A 25,120-nucleotide genomic window follows, 5' to 3' on the forward strand; every position below is an offset into this window, starting at 1 on the left:
AGGCACTTGGTTGTGGTGGCCAGAGCAGAACGTCTTGCTCCATCATTCTGCATCATTCTTTCCTTGTATTTCTTTTTTTTTGGGGGGGGGAGGTTTCGAGGTAGGGTCTTACTCTAGCCCAGGCTGACCTGGAATTCACTATATTCACTATGGAGTCTCAGGGTGGCCTCGAACTCACGGCAATCCTCCTACCTCTGCCTCCCGAGTGCTGGGATTAAAGGCATGTGCCACCACGACCGGCTATTTATTTTATTTCTTGATTATTATTACTTTTTTTTTTTTTTTACAAAAAGTTATTGTAGCAATGAAATAAATAACTAACACACAGCCCCATCATCTCGTGCTGTGAATGTGTTTAAATTGGTGCTGAAATAAGCCAATAATGCAATATTAACACATAAGGCATCATGGGTAAGATTGCATCTTTGACTGCTGTAACCTACCCTGACCTTTGTCTCTCAGAAACCACTGTGCCTGGCATATAAAAAAATTATTTTTTACTTATTTGCAAGGGGAGGGAAGGAAGAAGGAGGGAGGGAAGGTGGAAGGGAGGGAGAGAAAGCACATGGGTGCACTAGGGCCTCTATCCATTGCAAATAAAGTTCAGACACATGTGCTACTTTGTGCATCTGGCATTATGTGAGTACTGGGGAGTGGAATCTGGGTCATTAGGCTTTGCAGGCAAGTGCCTTAACTGCTAAGCCATGTCTCCAGCCCTCATTGTGTCTGTTCTTATGTTGATCCAGAGTCTCCTACTGATACCAGAGCTGGCTGTTTTACATGAGTCCTGCCAGAGGAGGTAGGTCCCCTGGTCTTTGTGCCCCATTGTGGTTATGTGTTCATGTGGCCACACCCAGCTGTTTTATGTGTGACCTGGAGATTCAAACACTGGCTGTTCCAGGCCCATCAGGCCCTTAGGCTTATGCAGGAAGTGCGCTTAACCACTGAGACATCTCTAGCCCTCCAACTCTATTTTCTTAAACTGACACAGATATCTCCAGAAAAGATGAGAAATTTATTAGCTTGTCAGAGATGGCAAGTACTGACAATAAAAGTATCTTTTCCTCATTAGATGATTTATTCTGTGACATCTAGAAACTTACCTGAACAGAAGGGCATCATCTGTGAGGAATTTGGGCAAGTTAGAGTCTCGCAGAGCTCTTATCAGTACCACGTCTTCACTCAGGTCTGGGTTTTCTCGTTTTAGAGATCTAAATTCAAGGGAATGGTTCAGGTGATCTTGCAAAAACATACAGTAGCTTCAAGTAACCATAAAGGGAAAAATTAGGGCCTGAAATGAGGAAAGAGGCTTGCTTTGCTAGCAATCATGAGGTGGCTCAGTCCTGAACCATCGCTGCAAAGATAGAGACAGAGCCTGATATGAGCCTATACTGAGAGTGGACTGATGAAACTTCTTTTCCCTTGAGGTTGCTTTAGGACACCTGTACAATTCACCCACTTCCATGTGCATATCAGGCTGTGTGCCTTTGAAGACCAGTCAACCTGACTGATGTACCAAAAGCTTTTCTGTACTAAAGCCCAATTTGCATGAGCCATTCTGGGGAAATGCAATTTAGCAGTGCTCAGAGGCAAGATCTGTCCTGTGTCATGTGAATGATCAAGGAGGAATTCTGACAACAGCAGCAGCTCACATCTACCAGTCACTTACTCTGGTCAGACACTGCTCCAAGGCCCTCTGTGAATTGCTCATTTGATTAATTTGATCATATGGTTTGGAATTTCACTCATTCCCACTTGTTTTTCTTACCCAGCCATGACAAGTACAGACTTCACGGCTCTCATGCCAAAGTCATAGTGATCCTGCTGGGAGAGCTGCTCACTGCAGAGCTTGTACATCTGGGTCATCTTTCTTGCTAGTATTTTACTAGATTCAAATCCTTCAGAATACAGAATTACCTAGGGTAGAAAAAATTTTATGCAATGCTTCATGTTCTGTGTTGCTAAAATACTGGCATAATACAAATGAATTAAAAAAAACTATGCTAGCCAGCCATGGTAGTGCACACCCTTAATCCCAGCACTCAGGAGGCAGAGGTAGGAGGATTGCTATGAGTTCAAGGCTACTCTGAGACTACATAGTGAATTCCAGGTCAGTCTAGGCTACAGTGAAATCCTACCTCGAAAAACCAAATAATAATAATAATAATAAAATCTATGCTAGGCATAGCTTCTATGCTGTTATGACACTCAATGAACAGAAAGACTAAGGGACACTGATTCTGAATATTGATTGTAAATTTGACAGGATCACCTAGAATCACCTAGGAGACAAATCCCAGGGTATGTGTGAGGATATTTCTAGGATGGGTTACTTGAAGTAGGAAAACACCCCAAATGTGAGTGGCACTATTCCATTGGTTGGGGTCCTGGACTGAATATGAAAGAGGAAGCTAGCTGAGCACCAGCGTTCATCTCTCCCAGCTTCCTGACCAGATGCAATGGGACTAGCTGCCTCACACTCCTGCCACTATGCCTTCCTCAACATGGTGGACTGTACCCTCAAGCTGTGAGGTGAAATAATCCTTTTTTTCCTTGTTACCTTTTTCAGGTCTTTTCTCACATTAATGAGAAACATAAATAATATAAGAAGAGAGTTTTGAGGGCCAGAGAGATTGCTTAGTGGTTAAAAACACTTGCTTGTGAAGTCTGATAGCCTGGGTTCAATTTCCCAGTAACCACATAAAGCTAGGTACACAAAATAGCACATGCATATGGAGTTTGTTTGCAATGACAGGAGGCCCTGGTGTATCCATATTCATTCTCTTGCTCATTGACTGCTTCTCTTTCTCTCTTAAATAAATAATAAAATTTTAAAGAAAAGTTTATGGTGCCACAGAAAGGTGGCAGGTAGAAGACCATATGTGGACATCTGGTCACAGTTTCTGTTGTCTCTCGGCATATGAAGATGTAGCCTTGTTGACATTTTATTTGAAGGAGTAGGGTCTAATTTTTGAAAATTCTCACATGGAGGTGGGAGAGTGTTATAATCTTAGCACTAAAACAAGAACTGGGCTTCTCTGGGCCAAGGACAGCTACTCTGGTGGGACAGGATCACTATCTACTCCTTTTAGGTTCTCTGGGAGTTCAGGGAGGCTAAGCTCCTATGCATCCTTGGTTAAGCTAATTGAATGACTCCTAGTGTCTTTGACAGTAGAGGTGGGAATGAAGTCTTCCTTCTACCCATCATACCCATAATCTGCCCCAAACGCCAGTGTGCCTCAGAACCAGGAATGGAAATGTTGAGAGACTGCCTATTACTGTGTGTGTTGTTTTATGCTCTATCATTCATTGGTACAAGGCTCTGTACACTGTAGATGATTAAAAACATTTTCTGATGACAAGCCCTGACCACTCATCTGCAACCATGGAAAGAGTACCAAGAAGACAAACTTTTAAATTTCTCCAATTCAGCACTATCACAACAGAACAGATGTGGACTGGGTTCTAAACCCTGTTTTCTTTATGGAAGGTTGGGACAATGAGCCAGTCATTTATTGTCCTTGTTCACAGAGAGAAGCAGGAGTGAAGATGTCGTTTGTCTTTAACTGTTCTCCACACCACCATGCTCACAGAGACTACTGGGGGGATCCCTAAAATGCTTCAAGCATTATGCTAATGCAAGTTGTAACTCTTCTAATGATAGGACTTAGCATGGTAGGTAATAGTATTAGTTCCTTTTCATACTTCATATAAAAGAATATTTAAAATTCAAAGGAATTTATTAGCTATAGGAGTGACCTATGTTTCCTGAGAAATCCCATTCTAAAAGGGGTAGTCCACTGCTATGAAGTATAGCACTGAGCACAAGGAAACTTTTGGAGTGTGGAACATGCCCTGTAGTTTGTTCTTGGTGGTTTAAACAAGAATTCACTGAGGTATACCCATACATACTGGGTACTTTATTATATATAAACTATATCAAAATTAGAAGTATTTTGAGAAATGCAAAGAAAATTGATACACACTGATTCTTTGCTATGATGAGAGAGAAAAAAATCATTTTAATTAGAAGGAATCTTTGAGAGGCATAGAAAGAGCAAACACAATCATAACTGACTTATTAATGATGACTGGGAGTTTTTGTTGATTTTTTTGAGGCAGGGTCTCACTGAAATGAAGCCCAGGTCAACCTGGAATCACTTTGTAACTCTCTAGCCCCAGGCTGGTCTCCAATTTATAGGGATCCTTCTACCTCTGCATCCCAAGTGCTGGGACTAAAGGTGTGTAACACCACACCTGGCAAAATGATGGCTGTTTTTATCTAAGATGTTATATATTTACTAACCATTCCTCTACCTCATAATCATAGTGATTAGTACAGCTTTGATCCAACACTTCTTGACTCTAACAAAATTTGTGTGCAAAGATAAGTGAGAATAATATAGTATTTTTATAAATTCTGACAAGCTACCTTCTTGTTAACCTGCTAGTTAATTCATTGAGTCATTCTAGCTCTGGTGGCCTACTATATTCTATCATTCTTGGCATTTTGGATATTAGAAGTAAAAACCAAAGCCAGGGCTATTCCCAAGTGGCACACCAAGAAGTCAGCAGGTGATAGTGATGGCTATCCTCAAAAATGCCTGAAGCAAGGATTTTTCTGACTTCCCAAATTTTGGTAACTTTTCAGAGATTATTGCCTCAATATTTGGTGATTTCTGTGCATACTTGCATTCCTCAGCATCAACCACTATAAATGTTAGATTCTTCTGGCAATGCAAAAAAAGTCAAACAAACATGTAGAATGAAACAGCCTGTAATATACTCAAGAGCAATAAATAGTGTGTGACCATCACCAGGGTACACTGGTACAGTCAGTCTCTCACCCGAGAGAATTAAATGATAAGTAACAGGAACCACGCATAAGACTTTGCTTCTCCATAACATGAAACTTACCTCTGCAATCAATGCATAATTTGGAACCATCATTGCAAATGGTCTAAAAAGGGCTTTCAAATTATCTGGCAATTCAGTTCTGCCTGCATATCCAGGGTTCATTGTGATGAAGGCTGCACAAGTCATGATTAGCTTTATTTCCCGTCCCTCAAACATGAATCTAGAGAGCTATTTAAAGAGAAAGTTTAACTTAGTACTTATCTGGACATTTTTAAATTCTTTCACATGATTACAAGTCTTACAGAAGAAACAGTCCAGCAAAGTCCACTGAATCATGCTGCTGGATATCAGGGAGCCTTTCTTCCCACCTACTTCCAATATTGTTTGAGCTCACGGTTTCCTGCTCACAACCTAATCTTTGTCTTTGAGTGGTTGTGGTCCTAATGTATGAATTGCATCTTTGGTACCATCCCTAAACTTCACTAAATAGCACATGCTTGTTGAACGCCAGTTAGGGATGAGACCCTGGGGTTTTGCCAGGGAGGCACTGAGCTAAAGGAGCTGAAGGAAGCTCAAGCTGGAGCACTGAGAGGTTTCCAGGCAGTGGGAGCAGACAGGCTGCGTTTTGGGAACATGAGCAGCAGCCTTTCCTATGAAGAAGGAGCAGGGGCAAGAAAGCACTGCATGTTCCAGAATGATAGCAATTCCTTTGCTAAGTGTGACAATGTTTAGAGACAAAGGTGACTAGGTCAGGAACTGAGCATCAAGAATCTTGCACAAGGGGCTGGAGAGATGGCTCAGGAGCTAAAGGTGCTAACTTGCAAATCCTGACAGCCTGGGTTGGATTCCCCAGTACCCACATAAGCCAGATGCATCTGGAGTTTGTTTGCAGTGGTAAGAGGGCTTGGAGTGCCTTTTTCCACCTCCTTTCCTTGCAAATAAATAAAGTACTTAAAAAATGAAAAGGGTCTTGCACAAAGAGCTAAGGAACTTTGTTTTTGTCCCATGGAGGGGGAAAAGTAGAAAGACTTTAGAGTGAGGGATCAAAGATGACAGTGGAGAGGTTGGGTAAACTGCAGACAAGGAGATAAATAACTGTCACAATGGGGAGAGATCAGAGCCAGGATCCAAGAAGTTTAAGGGAAGATGGAAAGTATTGGGCAGATATAATTCATACTATTTGGTGACAGACAGGCCTAACCTTTTGACATTATCATCCATAAAGTTCATGTTTTAGAATTATGCAATTGAATTGCAAAAACAAATCACAAAAACTCATATTTCAGTATGTTTGCAACTTTGTATTGGGCTGTATATATATCTATCCTGGCCACATACAGCCTGTGGGCTGTGGGTTGGACATGCCTGGTTCTAAATTGATAGGAACAGAGTTGGAATCAAGGTTCCTAGCGGGGCCACTGGATTAAGAGATTGTAACAGATATGAAGGATGCAGAGGAAGAGCCAAGTGGAGGTATGGTATGTTATAACCTGGAGGAGAACCTGGCACAACTGGTGGCCAGGCTGGCTACTTCAAAGTGATTGTTAGTGCTACCAAGCCTCTCCTCTTCTGTGTTTCAGTTACTTCATCTAGACCAAGGAATAGAACCCACTCCAACAATGTCATGTGGTCACTAGCAATTTGTGAACAAGGCAGGCTCATCTCAGAGCCCTCCACTTCCCTTTTATGGCGGTCTTCCAGTCAGAGAGGCTTCTACTCATCTCTCTGCTCCTGCCGCTTCGCTCAACAATATGTTAATGATTTACAAGTTATACCCAGAGGCTCTTGCATTTAACTGACACCTCAGTAGGTGTGTGTGGGAAGCTGGAGAGTGGGGAAGCAGGAAAGACAGTAGACTTCAGGGCCACTTGGCTGGAGGTATGTATACTGGGTCTATGATGTCTATGGAATTAAAATATACTTAAATTCCATTCACCTGCAACCTTGGGGTGTGCTATTTGTGTCACAAAAGTTCAATGAAACGATGAAGTAAGCGTAGAGCAGGTACAATGGAGACTTGCATCCTTTAGCAGCTTGTCAAGGTCTGATTTCTGCTTTCTTGGATTTTTTTTGTTTTGTAATTTGCTTCTCGGCAGAGGTGATAATAAAAACACTTAACTTTATTAGGGCACCTTCCTATGAGAATGGTCCCAGTGGTAACAAGATTAACCTTATTGATGTAGCTTGAGGCAGTCTGGGAGTTTTCTGGAAGGGGTTAGAAGAGGAGTGGGAAGATTGGGGCAGTTCCCTTGAGGTGCTGGGACCAGTTCTGGTTTGTACAGGCTGAGCAGTAGTGACAGGTTGACAAGGTAGGGGACGTGGTCTACCCTTCATTTCCATCTTCCTCTAAAACGTAAAATCCCGTTTCATATTAGGTTCAAACAAATGAAAAATATGGGAATTACTTGCGGTGCTCATTTGATCCCACACTCCTTGGACTTCCCATTCCAGTGGGATCTAGAGAGTAAAGGTCGTCCTGTGTTCCCCAGGATTTCTTCCCTATTTTCCCACCAGCATTATGTTGAGACTGGAGACCATGAGCAAAATGGTGTCACCCAGAAGAGGCAGCATTAAAGCAACAGAGGAGACAAATGTCAAAGTCAGAAGAAGAAAGGTGAGGAGGAAAATAGGAGGTGGAGGGCAGGGGAACAGTATATATGTGTGTATATGTGTATAGGTATGTGTGTGTGTGTGTTGTGTGTATGTGCTCACACTTGTGTTTATGCTTATGTCTATTTGTGTATGAGTGTATATGTGTGTTATGTGTGGATACATTTATATACATGTGTAGTCATGTACATGTGTATGGGTATATTTATGCATATGTGCATGTCTGTGTATGTGCATGTATGTATGTATGGTGTGTGTGTGTATTGGGAGTGGGTGGTTGAACACAATTCCTTGAAGGCAGGAACCATGTCTCATAGTCTCTGTATGTCCAAGACCAAGCAATGTACAGTAGTTTCATTATGTTGCTTGGATGAGGAATCAAATCATCCAAGTAAATCCCATTGTTGTAGTATTTTCCAGATCTACTGAAAACATGGGGTAGACAGGTCAAAGCTAGCAATGTCCTTCCAAAAATACAACATGCTGAATTAATTACCAACTTGAGAAAAGCTGCCTTGATAGACAGCCACTGGATGTCTCACCTTTGCAGCTTTGGCGTTTCTAATGGTAATGAGTTGCTGGGCTATGACTGACAGAACTTCAATGTCAATGCGATTGAATTCATCAAAGCAGCACCAAGCCCCAGACTGTGCTAGACCACTGAAAAAGCGCCCCATCATCTGAAATGAAAATGAAGCTGTTCAGCTGTGGAATGCATTGTCCAACACCTTCAAAGTATATATTTATGAGCTGAAATGTTAGAAACAAAATAGATTGTATATGCAAATAAACAAGTTTCATGTGAATATTATTGCTAAGATATTATACTTTCTGCAAATATCATATATCAGTAAAAGCATTTTTCTACAAAAGAGACCTCTTTTTGCTTCACTTTTAAGTAGTATAAATCTTATTTTTAATCTTTAAATAAAATAATAATCTGACTATTTTTCCTTCTTTTTTCAGAATCTTGATAGGTCCTCAAGGGGCCTAACCCATGGAAGAGATAAACTTAAGGACTTTGGAGCCACCTTTGGGAAGAAGGTGTTCACTGTGGGGAGCAGGACACGAGAACTGGGCTGAGGCCTTAATGCATAGGTTCCATTAATGGCTTCAGGCTTATTCTGTGACAGAATCCTAAAGGTGAATGGAAATAACTATGTATTTGTGCCATCTAAAGAGTACAGTGTCTTTGGAAACTACAGTTTTGGGTTAAGCATTTGCACAAGTACTCCGTGATACTCTGTATCCATCTCTCAAAAGAGAACCGATGTATTTTCTATTTCTATGTCTAATGAGCATATGCTGCTATTACCCTTTCTCTACTTTTAATAAACAGACAAATCTGTGACTGTGTGTGTTCATTTCTGTATCTACACTTATGCCTGTATCATTTTGACAAAAACATCTACAAAGGGCACCAGTATTGCGAAGAGTTTTGAAAAAAAAGCTGGAAGGTGGAAAGTACACAGTAACATCCCATTTAAGAAGGGAAAATGACATCCCCAAAGCAGAGAAATGGATGGCTTAGGGAACAGAAGAGAATCTAAAATAACTAAAATAGAATTCTCAGTGATATATGAGAGGAAATTACATTCCTATAATGAAATGCCCTTCAGTGGGGCCTCCAAGAATTTCCAAGCCCAGCATCAGGATATACAAGGAAAGCAGACATAGGTCCCAGGGCAATCCTTCCCTCCCCTACTCAAGTGGAGTAAACAGGACTATTGAATTTCAGCACTGACTTTCTCCCACTAGATTAAAATCCAAGACCTTACTAGTAGAGAAAATTGAAGATTATATTATGAGCTAGTGGGAGATAATGACACTGGGCTTGGGGGATTAGGAAAGCAGAGACAAGGAAAGAAAAATGATTCTTGAACTCCAATTCAGTCACTGAGACTCAGTAATAATAAAAGACAGCTCTATCTGTGAGTGAAACCACTTACAATGTATAAACTTAGGAGGAAAAATCATTGTTTGTCAATGAATGGGAGCTTCATGTGTATTCATGTCATGAATAGGGGCTGGTTGCTTCATGTCTAGACACTCTGTGGGGAAGCTAGCTGACTGTACATCCCATAATCCCACAGAGCTCAGATCAGCTCTTTCTTTTAAGGAGGGATATTTTGAGGAAATAAATTTTCTATACTAGCCAACTGAGTTCTCCATCCATACTTAATGTGTCAAGACATGACGATCAATAGGTATTTGGGAAAAGCTAACATGTAAAAATAGAATGAGAAGAACAAACTGAATGGAACAGCCTTTGAGAGAAATAGAGATGGCTTAGGGAACAGAAGAGAATCCAAAACAGCTAAAATGGAATCACCAGAGGCATTTGAGAGGAAATTTCAATCCTATAATGAAATAAGATACCTGAGAAAGAAACTTGCCAGTGATAAGACTTAGTCCTTGAGAGCACTATATCCAAGATTAGAAAACTTAAATGAATGTGCTGGACCACAGAATTAGTAAGACTGAAGGTCAGGCTGGAAGCCTGGAAAACAAAGCCATCTTGTAGTGCAATGATCTTCCTTAGGGAAGATGCTTACTCCCTGGAGTGCACGAAAAGTTCCCCAGGTAAAACTGTGGATGGGAAATTTCAAAAAGAGTCAAAAGAAAGGTCCAGATAATTCTTTCTTTCTTTCTTTCTTTCTTTTTTTTTTTTTGATTCAAAACATTGATTTTTAAAAAAATTTTTATTAGCATTTTCCATGATTATAAAAAAAAAATCCCATGGTAATTGCCTCCCCCCCCAACTTTCACCTTTGAAATTTCATTCTCCAACATATTACCTCCCCATCACAATCATTGTACTTACATATATACAATATCAATCTATAAAGTATCCTCCTCCCTTCCTTTCTCTTCCCTTTATGTCTCATTTTTAACTTACTGGCCACTGCTACTAAGTATTTTCATTCTCATGCAGAAGCCCAATCATCTGTAGCTAGGATCCACATATGAGAGAAAACATGTAGCGCTTGGCTTTCTGGGCCTGGGTTACCTCACTTAGTATAATCCTTTCCAGGTCCATCCATTTTTCTGCAAATTTCATAACTTCATTTTTCTTTACCACTGAGTAGAACTCCATTGTATAAATGTGCCACATCGTCATTATCCAATCATCAGTTGAGGGACATCTAGGCTGGTTCCATTTCCCAGCTATTATAAATTGAGCAGCAATAAACATGGTTGAGCACGTACTACTAAGGAAATGAGATGAGTCCTTTGGATATATGCCTAGGAGTGCTATAGCTAGGTCATATGGTAGATCAATCTTTAGCTGTTTTAGGAACCTCCACACTAATTTCCACAATGGCTGGACCAGATTGCATTCCCACCAGCAGTGTAGAAGGGTTCCTTTTTTTCCACATCCCCGCCAACATTTATGATCATTTGTTTTCATGATGGTGGCCAATCTGACAGGAGTGAGATGGTATCTCAATGTAGTTTTAATCTGCACTTCCCTGATGGCTAGTGACATAGAACATTTTTTTAGATGATTATATGCCATTCGTATTTCTTCCTTTGAGAATGCTCTATTTATCTCCATAGCCCATTTTTTGATTGGCTTGTTTGATTCCTTATTATTTAACTTTTTGAGTTCTTTGTATATCCTAGATATTAATCCTCTATCAGATATATAGCTGGTGAAGATTTTTTTCCCATTCTGTAGGTTGCCTCTTTGCTTTTTTCACTGTGTCCTTTGCAGAGCAAAATCTTTGTAATATCATGAGGTCCCAGTGAGTAATCTGTGGTTTTATTGCCTGAGCAATTGGGGTTGTATTCAGAAAGTTTTTGCCAAGACCAACATGTTGAAGGGTTTCCCCTACTTTCTCCTCTAGCAGTTTCAGATTTTCAGGACTCAATTCTTGTGCATGGAGAGAGAGAAGAATCTATTTTCATCCTTCTACAGATATATATCCAGTTTTCCCAACACCATTTGCTGAAGAGGCTGTCTCTTCTCCAATGAGTATTTTGGGCATTTTTTTCGAATACCAGGTGGCTATAGCTATTTGGGCGTACATCTGGGTCCTCTATTCTGTTCAAATGATCTACATGTCTGTTTTTGTGCCAGTACCACACTGTTTTTGTTACTATGGCTCTGTAGTATAGGTTAAAATCAGGTATGGTGATACCACCAGCCTTATTTGTGTTGCTCAATATTACTTTAGATATTCAAGGTTTTTTGTGATTCCAAATGAATTTTTGGATTGTTTTTTCTATTTCCTTGAAGAATGCTTTTGCAATTTTGATAGGGATTGCATTAAATGTGTAGATTGCTTTAGGTAAGATTGCCATTTTCTCAAAATTGATTCTTCCAATCCAGGAACAAGGGATGTTTCTCCACTTTCTAGTGTCTTCTGCAATTTCTGGCTTGAGTGTTTTAAAGTTCTCATTGTAGAGATTCTTAACTTCCTTCGTTAGGTTTATTCCAAGGTACTTTATTTTTTTTGATGCAATTGTCAATGGGAGTGATTCTCTGATTTCATCCTCTGTGTGTGTGTTGTTAGCATATATGGAGGCTACTGATTTCTGTGTATTTATTTTGTATCCTGCTACATGGCTGTAGGTTTTGATCAGCTCTAACAGTTTGCTAGAAGAGTTTTTAGGGTTCTTTATGTATAAAATGATGTAAACTGCAAATAATGATAACTTGATCTCTTCCTTTCCAATTTGTATCCCTTTTATGTGTGTCTCTTGCCTTATTGCTACGGCTAAGACATCAAAAACTATATTAAAGTGGAGACAGTGGACACCCTTGTCTTGTTCCTGATTTTAGTGGAAAAGCTTCCAGTTTTTCCCCATTTAGTAATATGTTGGCTGTAGGCTTATCGTAAATAGCTTTTATTATATTGAGTTATGTCCCTTTTTTTTTTTGTTTAAATTTTTTTTTTTAATTTATTTGAGTTCGACAGACACAGAGACAAAGACAGATAGAGGGAGAGAGAGAGAGAATGGGCGTGCCAGGGCTACCAGCCTCTGCAAACGAACTCCAGATGTGTGCGCCCCCTTCTGCATCTGGCTAACGTGGGTCCTGGGGAGCCGAGCCTCGAACCGGGGTCCTTAGACTTCACAGGCAAGTGCTTAACCGCTAAGCCATCTCTCCAGCCCGAGTTATGTTCCTTCTATTCCCAATCTCTGTAGGACTTTTATCATGAAGGGATGTTGGATTTTGTCAAATGTTTTCTCTGTGTCCAATGAGATGATCATGTGATTTTTGTCCTTCAACCAGTTTATGTAATGTATTACATTTATAGATTTGCGTATGTTGAACCATCCCTGCAACTATGGGATAAAGCCTACTTGGTCAGGGTGAATGATCATTTTGATATGCTCTTGTCTTCTGTTTGCCAATATTCAGTTGAGAATTTTTGCATCTATGTTCATGAGGGAGATTGGTCTATAATTTTCTTTTTTTTTCCCTATCTTTGCCTGGTTTTGGTATCAGGGTGATGATGGCCTCATAGAAGGAGTTTGGTAGAATTCCTTCTTTTTCTATTTCCTGGAAAAGCTTAAGAAGCAATGGTGTTAGCTCTTCCTTAATGGTCTGGTAAAATTCAGCAGTGAATCCATCTGGGCCTGGGCTTTTTTTAGTTGGGAGATTATTGATAACTGTTCGGATCTCCATGTTTGTCATAGGTCTATTTAAGTGATTAATCTCATTTTTATTTAATTTAGGTAGGTCATATAGATCAAGGAAATCATCCATTTCTTTCAGATTTTCATACTTTGTGGAGTATATGCTTTTATAGTATGTCCCTATGATTTTTTAAATTTCTCTGGAATCTGTTGTGATGTTACCTTTTTCATCTCTGATTTTATTAATTTGTGTCTCTTCTCTCTTTCTCTTGGTCATATTTGCTAAGGGTTTATCAATCTTGTTTATCCTTTCAAAGAACCAACTCTTTGTTTCATTAATTCTTTGGATTGTTCTTTTTGTTTCTATTTCATTAATTTCTGCCCTAATCTTTATTATTTCTTCCCGTCTACTAATATTTGGTTTGCCTTGTTCTTCTTTTTCCAAGGCTTTAAGGTGAAGCATTAGGTCGTTTACTTGTGACCTTTCTAATTTCTGAATATAGGCACTTAAGGCTATAAATTTACCTCTTAGAACTGCCTTCATTGTGTCCCAGAGATTTTGATATGTTGTGTTGTCATTATCGTTTGACTCTATAAATTTTTTTATTTCCTTCTTGATTTCTTCATTGACCCATTCATCATTTAGTAGTGTACTGTTTCGTTTCCATGATTTTGTGTATGCTCTATAGCCTTTCTTGCTACTGATTTGTAGTTTAATTCCATTGTGGTCAGATAGAATGCAAGGAATTATTTCAATTTTCCTGAATTTGTTAAGATTTGCTTTGTGTCCTAATATATGGTCTATTTTAGCGAATGTTCCATGTGCTGCTGAAAAGAATGTATATTCTGCAGCCTGTGATGAAATGTCCTGTATATATCTTTTAGGTCCATTCCTTCTATGACCTCATTTAGTCCAGATGCCTCTCTGTTCATTTTTTCCTGGGATGACCTGTCAATTGATGAGAGTGGGGTGTTAAAGTCACCCACCACCACTGTGTTTGCTGTTATCTGTGTTCTAATAGTGTTTGTTTGATGAAATTGGGAGCCCCCATGTTAGGTGCATATATGTTTAGGATTGTAATGTCTTCCTGTTGGAGTGTGCCCTTAATAAATATAAAGTACCTTCCTTCTCTTTCTTGACTAATGTTGGACTAAAGTCTACCTTGTCAGGTATTAGGATACCAACCACTGCTTGTTTTCTAGGCCCATTTGCTTGAAACACCGTCTTCCAACCTTTCACCCTAAGATAATGTGTATCCTTTGTAGAAAGGTGAGTTTCTTGGAGACCGCCAATTGTAGGATCTTGCTTTTTAACCCAGTCTGCTAACCTATGTCTTTTCTTTGGTGAATTGAGGCCGTTGATATTAAGAGATATTATTGAAAGGTGTGTATTTATGTTTGCCATTTTATTTTGTGGTTCCAGTTCTACCTGTGCTCTCTTGTGTTAACTAGTATTTGAGTATTGCTTGTTTTTTTCTAGGTTCCTTATATGTGTGCTTTCTTTTCTTCAGCATGGGGGATTCTGTCAAGTATTTTCTGTAGAGCTGGTTTTGTCTTCAAATACTCCTTTAACCTGCTTTTGTCATGGAATGTCCTTACTTCTCCGTCAATTTGAATGGACAGGTTTGCAGGATAAAGTAACCTTGGTTGACAGTTGTTATCTTTCAGAACTTGGAATATATCACTCTAAGCCCTGCTGGCTTTAAATGTTTTTTGTTGAATAATCTGCTGTAATCCTGATGGGCTTGCTTTTGTAGGCAACATGATTTTTCTCTCTAACTGCTTTCAATATTTTTTCTTTGGTGTGTGTGTTTGGAAGTATGATTATAATATGCCGAGGAGAGGTTCTTTCCAGGTTTTGTCTGGCTGAGGTTCTAAAGGCTTTCTGTATCTGTGTTGGCACCTCTTTCCCAATTTGGGGGAAATTTCCTTCTATGATTTTGTTGTAGATGCCTACTATGCCTTTGGAGTGGAATTCTTCTCCTTCTACTATGCCCTGAATTCTTATATTTGATCTTTTCATAGTGTCCCGAATTTCTTGAAATTCCCACTCATACTTTTCTATAAGTTTGTCTTTCTCTTTGTTGGACTGTATTAGATCTGTCACCTGGTCTTCTAGCTTAGATATTCTGTCCTCTCCTTCATCCATTCTACTGGTGAGATTTTCTACAGAGTTTTTTTAATTTCATTAACTGTGTTCTTCATTGCTAGTAATTCTGACTAGTTTTTCTTTATTATTTCTATTTCCTTATTATGTCTTGTATTGCCTTCTTTATTTCATGAAATTGGTGTCCTGTATCTTCTTTGATTCCTTTGATTTCCTCTTTGAGTTCCTCTTTGACTCCTTTGATTTGTTCTCTGACTTCTTTGAACATATTTACAATCATTCTTTTGAAATCTTTCTCAGGCATTTCCTCTAACTCGTTCTCACTGGAGGTCATTTCTGATGCATTAATAATTTTAGGTGGATATATATCATCTTGCTTTTTAGTGTTTCTTGTGTTATAATGTATATATTTTTGCATCTTGGATTAAGTTAATGCTTGGATTTTCTAGCTAGCTGGGTATTCTTAGCTGTATCAATTGATTTGATGTTATATATTTTCAGGGTAGGAGCTTAAAGTGTTAGGTGTGGCTCTTAAGACTCTCAGAGTATCTACAAAGGTGCTTCTAGGGGTTGAGTTTCCCTGCCTTAGGAGTATTCAAGTAGGCTGAGTGGAATAAAATACAGGTAGATTCTAAAAGTTAACTAAACACTGTACCCATTCAATCAAAAACATCCCCAAGTATGTATGCCAGAGGAGTTATTATAACAACCAGATCCTCTATCAACATAGAAGTTAAGATTTCTGGTCTGTTGAGGGATCCACATCAGCCTGTGACCAAGTGAGATCCTTCTCTTGTGCAATCCCAGTTACCTTGAATGAATTTGGTCTCAGTCAAGTTGCTGCCTTGGTCATCGGGCTGCTGTTCTGATTTCTGGAGCTGGGCACTGGCTTTTCCTGTTTGGCAAACTGAGCCTGGCAACTGTTGCCCTGCAGATCAGTACCCCCACTGTTGGAACTGCTGCCGCTAAAGGTGCCCCTGCTGGGTCTGTCAGCAGCTGAAGCTGCTGCTGGTGGGCCTGCCGCTGCTGCTCCTCCTGGGTCTGCTGGTGCTGGGGCCCGCTGTTACCCGTGCCGGAGCCACTGATGTTGCTCCCGGACTCTGCTTCTGCTTGGGTCCTGCTGTCGGCCCAAGTTGGCATGGCCGGGTCCTGGAACCGCTGCTCTGTTTGCTGGAGCTGGGCTCAGTGGTGGGGGAGGGGGGGGAGCCGCAGCTGCTCTGGATCTCTCGCTGTTCCACGTGTTCTTTTACCTCGTGGTCTGCTCCTCCGTTGCACACTGCCACTCTCCCTTCACGTTCCTGAGTTGTGGAGAGTGCCGGTGTGAGGGTATGCTCCCGCACCTGGCTTTTCCTGTGGCTGGAGCCTCGCCTGGGGCCTTCTGGTGTGCCCAGCCACCATCGCGGTTGGCGGACCTGCTGGGGCCACTTTTGCCGGCCTGTGCGGGCTCCTGATGCTCTGGATCTCTCCTACTTCTCCGCTGCTGCTTCAATTTCCTATACACCTCACTTTTTAGTAAAAGTGTTTATTTTGCTGAGTTTTTTTGGTCTCTTTAACCCCCAGGCTGCTTTGGTATGGTACCTACACCACCATCTTAACTGCCAGATAATTATTTCTGGTGTAATTTCTGCTAATGCATGTCTTCTGAGGACAGGCCTGACCAAATGAGCCTCAGTGGCATTTACTATAGTCTGTGCCTAGCTCAGGTGGAATATGGGCATTTGAAATTCAGTCTCATATGTCTGTCTCTGCCAAGTCTGCCACATGCACAGAGCCCAGTGGATGCGAAGTACAGCCTGCTGTCAGCCAAATCAAATCTTACTATGGTGCATTGCTCAAGATGCCAACTCCCCTCCCCCAGCCTGCCACCAAAGAAGCAATTTGAAATACTGATCTTGAAACAAGAAATCTTCTGATGACTGCCTGGGTAGCAAATGCTCTTATAAGTCAGTTAGGTACTAATTCTTCTCTTTCAACAGAAGGAAAGGAGAGGGCATGGGAGATGGCTCAGTACTCAAAAGCACTTGCTGTGCAAGTGTGACCACTGGAGTCCAGGTCATCAAAACCCACGTGAAACTGGAGGCTGTAATGTGAGCATCTGTAATTCCAGTCCTCCTACACAGGATGGGAGGAAAAGACAGGAAAACCTACACACAGGCTGGCAGGCTAGTTAGCCTGGTATATGCAGCACTGAACAAAAAAATAAAAGAGTATCGGCCCCAAACAAGGAAGAAGGAGCCCCAACACCTGAAGTTTCCTCTGACCTTCACACATGTGCTGTACCACACAAGCACCCACTTTATAGACACACATGTGAGATTTAAAAAAAAAAAATCTATGTAAGAGAGATCAATGTCTACAGGATCCAGTAACACACAAATAATCAAACATAATTGGGTTTATTACTTGTTCCAACAAGGGAGCCCACATACTATGTGAACCATGAGGGGACTGTGGGAACAACAGGAGGGCTTATTATAGGGTTTGGTCTTGGGTTAAGAAATTTGGGAAAAAGTTCAGGGAAGAAGAATTTTACAACTGCTGTAGCAAATATGTCAAGTGGATTAAAACAACAGAAATCTATTCTTTTGTAGTTTGGAAGACCTGACGTTGGAAAGCAAGGTGTCTATAAATCCATGTCTACCACAAGGTTATAAGGGAGTGTGATGGTTAAACTCTATGATCAACTGGACAAGATCTTGAATCACCTAGGAGACAAATCTCTGGTCATATCTGTAGGGAATCTCTGGATTAGGTTGCTATAGAAGAGCCGTGATAGCTGTGGGTGGCATCATTCTATGGGCTGGGGTCCTGCACTGAATAGAAAGGAGAAGAGGAGGTGAGTACCAGCATTCATTGCTTTCTGCCTCCTGACTGTGGGTGTAATGTAACAAGCTGCCTCAGGCTCCACTACCATGCCTTTCGTGCCGTGACAGATGGTGCCCGGAAACTGTGTGCCTAAACCCTTTCTCCCTTAAGGTGCTTTTGTTGAGTCTTTTGACACAGCAATGAGAAAAATACCTAATACAGGCAGGAGTCTTTCTTGCTTCTAGATCCTAGTATTTGTGTGTGATATTTGGTGTTTTTTGGCCTCACTGCATCACTCCAACTTCTGTTGCATGTGGACCTTTTCACATGGCTTTCTTTGTATGACTACTCCATATTTCCTTCTTTATAGAAGAATATGGGTCATTAGATTAGGCTCAGACAGTTCTAGTATATTCTTATCTGTTGTAGGTCCTCCCTTGTTGCTGGACAAACATCCAACAACAAGCAGCTTATGGGAGGGAAGGGTTTATTTCAGGCTTACACAATGCAGGGGAAATACCATCAGTGGTGGAAACTGGCCCACTCCATAGATGCATAGCAGAGAGACACCACTGACAGCCAGAAAACATGAATAGCCAGAGCTCAAAAGTGCTCTGAATACAGCTTAGGGCTGGACTTAAGTTCTCTCCTCAGTGATACCTCCTCTGGCAGGCTGCTGGAGACTCAAATTGCCAGCTTAATCTTAATAAATAATAAAAAAAATTCCTTTTACAGTTACCCTCTCATTGCTAGCACAAAACACTGGACCAAGAGCAGTTTATGGGAGCAAATGGTTTAGTTTGGCTTAGATTTGAGGGGGAACTCCATGATGGCAGGGGAAATGTGGCATGTGCAGAAGCTGGACATCATCTCCTGGCCAACATCAGGTGAAAAACAGTAGCATGTGAGTAAGCCAAACTAACACTGGCAAACTTGGGCTAATAAGCCTCAAGGCCACCCCGAGCAACATACCTCCAACAAAAGTTCTACCTTCCAAATTTCCATCAGCTTGGGACTTACGAGTATAGGGGACACCTAATTCAAACCACCACATTACCCAAACTAGATTATATCTGTAGAGATTCTATCTCCCAGTAAGGTAACGAGGTATTAGGACTTGCATATCCTTGTGGAAGAGGGGCACAGATAAACCCACAAGACTCTGAATGAGGTGCTAGGTGACAACAGGGACAATTCTGTGACACATATCATAATAATATCCATCTAGGTAGGGCTGAAGAATTGCCTGCCTGCAGCAGTGATAAACACGATGCTATTACTTGGGTTAGCCGGATGTGGGGGATGTTCAGCTATTTTTGTGGTTTGGATGGAGTTCTCAGAAGTGTATTGGCATGCTTTCTTTGTTTCATTCTATAGTGCACATGTAGTGACTTTCTCAGTCTCTAAAAATCATTTGTAGTCAAGTGCAGAAGCGAACAGAACCTAGTATTTTAGCCTTTACTTTGGATGTAACCAACAAATCAGAATATATATTTTAATAAATAACAAACAGGTGGTGATTCATATACACATTAAAGTCTGAAAAACATTGTTTCAGAAGAAATAAAGGGAGTGGAAAAGAAATGAAAAGAACAATCCCTTAAACCCACACTTGGGATGCTTTCCTGTAAAAGACAGGCAGTATGTGATGCTATGTTGCTCCTTCTCTATGGGTCCAATATCCCATTAAATCTGCACAGAACAAGTAACAGCATTAGTGTTATGTAAAGGTCTCTTCTCAATTCCCAGGCAAATCACAGAGGCAGCTATAGCTAATGAATAATGTGTACCTTTCATAAACTGGGCATGGAAGAACTGAAGGTGGAGCAGAAAGTTGGAAGACTGTGCCTAATAAAGTCTTCATTTAATGAATTGGCAGATAGTGTCCAAAGTTGGTATCAACAAACAAAGAAATAAACTTACATTTTCACAGTCTTAATAGCATTCATAAGAACTAAACACAAAAGCTGGGCATGGTGGTGCACGTCTTTAATCCCAGCACTCAGGAGGCAGAGGTAGGAGGATTGCCGTGAGTTCAGGGCCACCCTGAGACTCCATAGTGAATTACAGGTCAGCCTGGGCTAGAGGGAGACCCTACCTTGAAAAACCAAAAACCAGAAAAAAGAAAAAAAACTAAATGCAAGCAAGGATTCTTGCAAGCCCAAGAGCTCCTTCCAGGGGTTTGCAAGCTCCAAGCATGTTCACTACGGTGGTAATGTGTTGCTTGTCTTTGTCACTTTAGTTACCTGGATAAACTACAAAAGATTCCTCTCTTTTTAGAGTACACATCTAGGTGAGGCTATATTTTCTTCAGATCATGCCACAACAGATTGGATTCAGAAGCAAATATGAGATGACAGTAAACCTGGCTGTCATCCATTATGCTGAACATCACTTTAAAAATATGTAAAATAATATCTGTGAATATTTTTGCAGAAAATTATTTTTCATAAAATATGTTTATATTATTATTGCTATTTAAAAACAAATACAGATGTAACATATTTTTAATTTCTAACATATTAATTATCCATGGATAAAACCTATCTTAATAATGTTAAGACTATAAAGGGGCCCCATGAACAAAAAGCATGAGACCTGCTATACTGAAAAACCTTACCATTAATTTTTCCTCCTACATCCTTCATTCTTTGAAGGTCACTTTGTTGCTGTTGTTTGTTCATTTGGTGGTGATGGGGATCAAACCCACGCTCTTGTGTATACTGGACAAGTAGGAAAGTGCTCTTCTGCTAGTGAGCTACTACCAAGCCCTCATTTCTTTCTTTCTTTTATTTTCCTTTTTTTTTTTTTTTGAGGTAGGGTCTCACTGTAGCCCAGGCTGACCTGGAATTCACTATGGAGTCTCAGGGTGGCCTCGAACTCACAGCGATCCTCCTACCTCTGCCTCCCGAGTGCTGGGATTAAAGGCGTGCGCCACCACGCCCGGCTTTCATTTCTTTCTTAGTACAGTCTCTAAGCTGCCCATTTTCTCAGGTACAGTGTTATTTATTTATTTATTTTTCCAAGGTAGGGTCTTACTCTAGCCCAGGTTGATCTGAAATTAGTCTCAGGTTGGCCTAGAACTCATAGTGCTCTTTTTATCTCAGCCTCCCAAGTGCTGGGATTAAAAGCATGTACCACCATGCCCGGCTACAGTTAGTTTTTGTTTCAAGCTTTACTTACTATTGTGCTTTGTATCTTGTATTACTTCTAATTCCATTTGTTGACATGTATACTTTTTTCATTTTCATTTGACGAATCCTCCCCTGGACTTGATTCTTACCTGGATTACGCACCCATGTATTGACTCTTTCCCTTTGCTCCACTCACTCTACTTTTATCCTACTCACCCCTCTAGTTTGCCATCACTTCCATTTCATGTGTTAAGTCATGTTGCAAGTAGAAGGTCATCTATAACACTTAGGCTGGTGTTCAGATGAAGGAACTGTACCTTGTAGTCCAAGCCATCAGAGCAGTTAAAGACCACACATTGGATGGCAAGAGCTTTTGCTAGGTCTTTGGTGGTTTCCGTTTTCCCAGTGCCAGCAGGACCAGCTGGGGCCCCCCCCAGGTCAAGCTGCAAAGCACCCATGAGGCACAAATAGCAACGATCCTGAAGAAATGAATAAATTGTCAATATATAAGGGGAGTAGCACAAATTCCTAAGTTATTTTCTTTCTGTCATAGGAGAACCACTATTTTCCATGAAATGTTCCTATTAAAATATACTCAAAGAGCCATGCACATAATTAACTAATGCAAATCTTTGATTTCACCTATCATCTATCTATCTGCTTGTGTATGTTTGTATATGCATGTAGAAGCCAGAAGGCAGCTTTGGGTACTATTCTTCAGGCTCTGTCCACCTTTTGTGAGACAGGTCTCTCATTGACCAGGAGCTCACCATGTAGGCTAAACTCACTAGCCAGTAAGCCCCAGGGTTCTTCCTATCTCTACTTTCCAGTTCCAAATAGTTTTTATTTTATTTTTTCATGTTTTTATTTTTTGAGGTAGGATCTTACCCAGGCTGGCCTGAAATTCACTATGTAGTCTCAGGCTTGCCTCTAACTCATAGTAATCCTCCTATTTCTGCCTCCTGAGTGCTGGGATTAAAGGCATGTACAACCATGCCTGATGTAGCAATGAAGGGCTAAAGAGATAATTCAGTCAGTAAAGTGTTTGCCTTGTAAGCATTATGACCTGAGTTTTCCCCCAATACCTGTGTAAAATTCCAGGTATGGGGGCACATGTTCTGAGAAGGCAGAGATGAATGGATGCCCAGAGCTTGCTATCCAGCTAGCCTAACTTAATTGGTGAGTTTGAGGTCAGTGAGAGACTCTCTCTCTCTCAAAGGTTTAGCTAGATGCACAAGGGGGCACACGTGTCTGGATTTCGTTTGCAGTGGCTGGAAGCCCTGGCACGCCCATTCTCTCTCTCGCTCCCTATCTGCCTCTTTCTCTCTCTGTCACTCTCAAATAAATAAATAAAAATCTTAAAAAAAGAAGTGGGAAACATGATTCCTAGTGAAAAACATCTGAAATTTTCCTTTGGACTATAAACACACACACACACACACACACACACACACACGGGCATTATGGTGACGTGAATCAGATGTTCCTTACAAACTCATGTGATTTGAATTCTTAGTCTCCAATTGGTGACACTTTGGGAGGCAGATCTTTCCTATAGGAGGTGTGTTGTTGGGGGCAGGTTTTGAGGTGTTATAGCCTAGCTTACCCCTTGCCAGAGTTCAGCTCACTCTATCACTGCTATTTTCCATCTGCTGTGGCAGAGGTGATGTCCAACTTTTGTTTTACTGTATTTTTCTTGTCATCATGAAGCTACCCCTTAAGATTATAAACCAAAATACACCCTTTCCTTGCACCAGTAGCTTTTGTTCTATTGTTCTACCCCAGCCATGTGAAGATGATGACAACACATGTACACCACACACACATAAACATGTACACATACATACACATGCATACCACACACATACACAAAAGATGCAGCAGTGATAAAAATTTTCAAAACTCTTCTGATAAAAAAGTGAGCATATGTCAATATTAACCCAAATGATCTGTAACTTACTGTGAGAGGAGTAATGACCAATCGTGGGCATGCTCCCAAATACTCATAGCCATAAGTGTACTGAGAGAGTGCCATTCTAGCCACACAATTATCCAGGTCTATATCCCAATAATAGCGCAGTTGTCTCTGCCAGTCAAAGTTCTCAACTGTGTCTACCTACATAAATGACAGAAATAATATACATATTAGATACATCAATTTCAGAAATAACTAGTGATTTTACTTAAATGAAACATTTACCTTGGCGTGAACAAGTTCACTGACTATATCTCTTGCATGCACGTCAATAGTAATCAATGCAGTTATGATGTTTCTGTGTAATTTAGGAAGATTTCCTCGAACTAGTGCAGCCAGGGCGTTTAATCTCTACAAATGAAAAGAACTGTCATAGTGAATTTTCAACAGCAACATTTTATATACATATCTATCTATCTATCTATATCTATATCTATATCTATATCTATATCTATATCTATATCTATATCTATATCTATATCTATATCTATATCTGCATATATATAGAGTAGACATTTACTAAAACCATTTAGTTTTAAGACTTGATCATTCTGTGACAAAATAACACAATATTTTATTTAATTCTCCTAATACTTCTGTGAAGAATAGGCTATGTTTACCCCATTCTGCAGATGAGGAAATTGACATCAGAAAGGATAGTTCCACAGTCTCTAAGTGGCAGAATCAGAGTTGAGTGGACATTTCCTTCTGGAAAGCTCCTGCTCTTAACCACTGCCTAACAAAGTCTCTGTGGAAGACTGGTTGTTCTAGAAATTAAATGTAGTTAAAAGTGATACTTTTCCTTTTCAGGGGTCTCTCTGCTGATAACGAAAAGACTTGAGCATTTTCCCCAGGCCAGTGACTAATTAAATACAAACATTTTTGGACAGTTTAGCTCCTGATTTTCATCTGTATCATACATAACATGTTCATCAAAGTGGAGTAGTGCTCCTGAGGGTCTTGTGCTGCCAGGCTGGGTTTGCATTCAGCAACCCAATCAGGGTCTGTCAGGCTTTGCAAGCAAGCACCTTTAACTGCTGGGCCATCTTCTGTTTTCATACTTATGTAAATGACAAGCTAATACCAAGGGTGTGTCAATAAGAAAAGTTGAACACAAATGTTTTCATGAGAACTCCAAAGCTTTAGAAGACATATCAGAACCTTATAATTTCTGAAATAAGGTGAATTTGTATTAACTATGTTAATTAATAAAAACCCCTGAGACCAGCTGCTATGGTGTGATGGTTAATCTTGATGGTCAACCATCCAATTTTCAAGTGGATCTGGAGTGACCACGAAAACAAATCCCTGGGCATGTCTGTGATGGAGATTCCAGACTAGGTTAATTGAGGTGGTCAGACCCATCCTAGCTGGGTGGCACTATTTTCTGAGCTGGGCTACATAAAGCAGAGAAAACAAGCATTAAACACACTTGGTTTCCTGATGTGGTAGATGCAGTGTGAGTAGCTGTCTTACATTTGTGCTGCCATGCCTTAACTCTCCTTCCACGATGACTTCCCTCTAAGGACAAGCCTAAACAACTTCTTCTTCCCTTATGTTGCTTCTTGTTAGGAATTTCATCCCAGCAATAAGAAAAGTAACTAATACATATGGCAATATGTTCATTGTCACTCTGCTAAAGATCTCACCTCAAAATTTACTTTTTCAAATGCTTCCAGGGCCTCTAAATGACTACTGTTTTCGGACTCTAGACACTCAGTCAAATCACGGCACCACATAATTTGAGAAATGGTCAGGATAACCTGCAAAAAGTATTTTCTTTAAGTGTGTAATGCACTGCACCAAAGGAAGATCCAGAAACAGAAATATAACAAGTGCGTTACTTGAGAAGGATGGCCAGCAATCACCCACTCTGCCCTTGGTTTCCCCTGATAGTCAGCAATGGCAGCTTTGCACAGGCGACGCAGAGATGTGAACATGGCCTCTTCTACCTTGCCAAGCCATTCCTCCACGTTGCCTCGGGCCTTGAGGCCTTTTCCCAAGCCAACCTAGAAGGTGATTAGGGCAATGATAAGTGGCTCT

General features: G+C 40.5%; 1 protein-coding gene across 1 annotated transcript in view; it reads right to left on the reverse strand.

Annotated features, from left to right (window-relative positions):
• Nucleotides 1–25,120, reverse strand: part of Dnah6 (dynein axonemal heavy chain 6) — a 397,099-nt gene that overhangs the window by 189,765 nt on the left and 182,214 nt on the right. Inside the window, exons 25-33 of the mRNA XM_004660533.2 lie at nucleotides 24,922–25,086; nucleotides 24,727–24,840; nucleotides 23,303–23,428; nucleotides 23,063–23,218; nucleotides 21,420–21,581; nucleotides 8,010–8,147; nucleotides 4,918–5,085; nucleotides 1,769–1,917; nucleotides 1,104–1,211 (exon numbers count right to left, since the gene is read on the reverse strand). Of these exons, the coding sequence (XP_004660590.1) occupies nucleotides 1,104–1,211; nucleotides 1,769–1,917; nucleotides 4,918–5,085; nucleotides 8,010–8,147; nucleotides 21,420–21,581; nucleotides 23,063–23,218; nucleotides 23,303–23,428; nucleotides 24,727–24,840; nucleotides 24,922–25,086 (1,286 nt within the window). The remainder of the gene's footprint in view (nucleotides 1–1,103; nucleotides 1,212–1,768; nucleotides 1,918–4,917; nucleotides 5,086–8,009; nucleotides 8,148–21,419; nucleotides 21,582–23,062; nucleotides 23,219–23,302; nucleotides 23,429–24,726; nucleotides 24,841–24,921; nucleotides 25,087–25,120) is intronic.

This window comes from Jaculus jaculus, chromosome 6 (genome assembly GCF_020740685.1).
Source record: "Jaculus jaculus isolate mJacJac1 chromosome 6, mJacJac1.mat.Y.cur, whole genome shotgun sequence".
Taxonomy (NCBI): Eukaryota; Metazoa; Chordata; class Mammalia; order Rodentia; family Dipodidae; genus Jaculus; species Jaculus jaculus.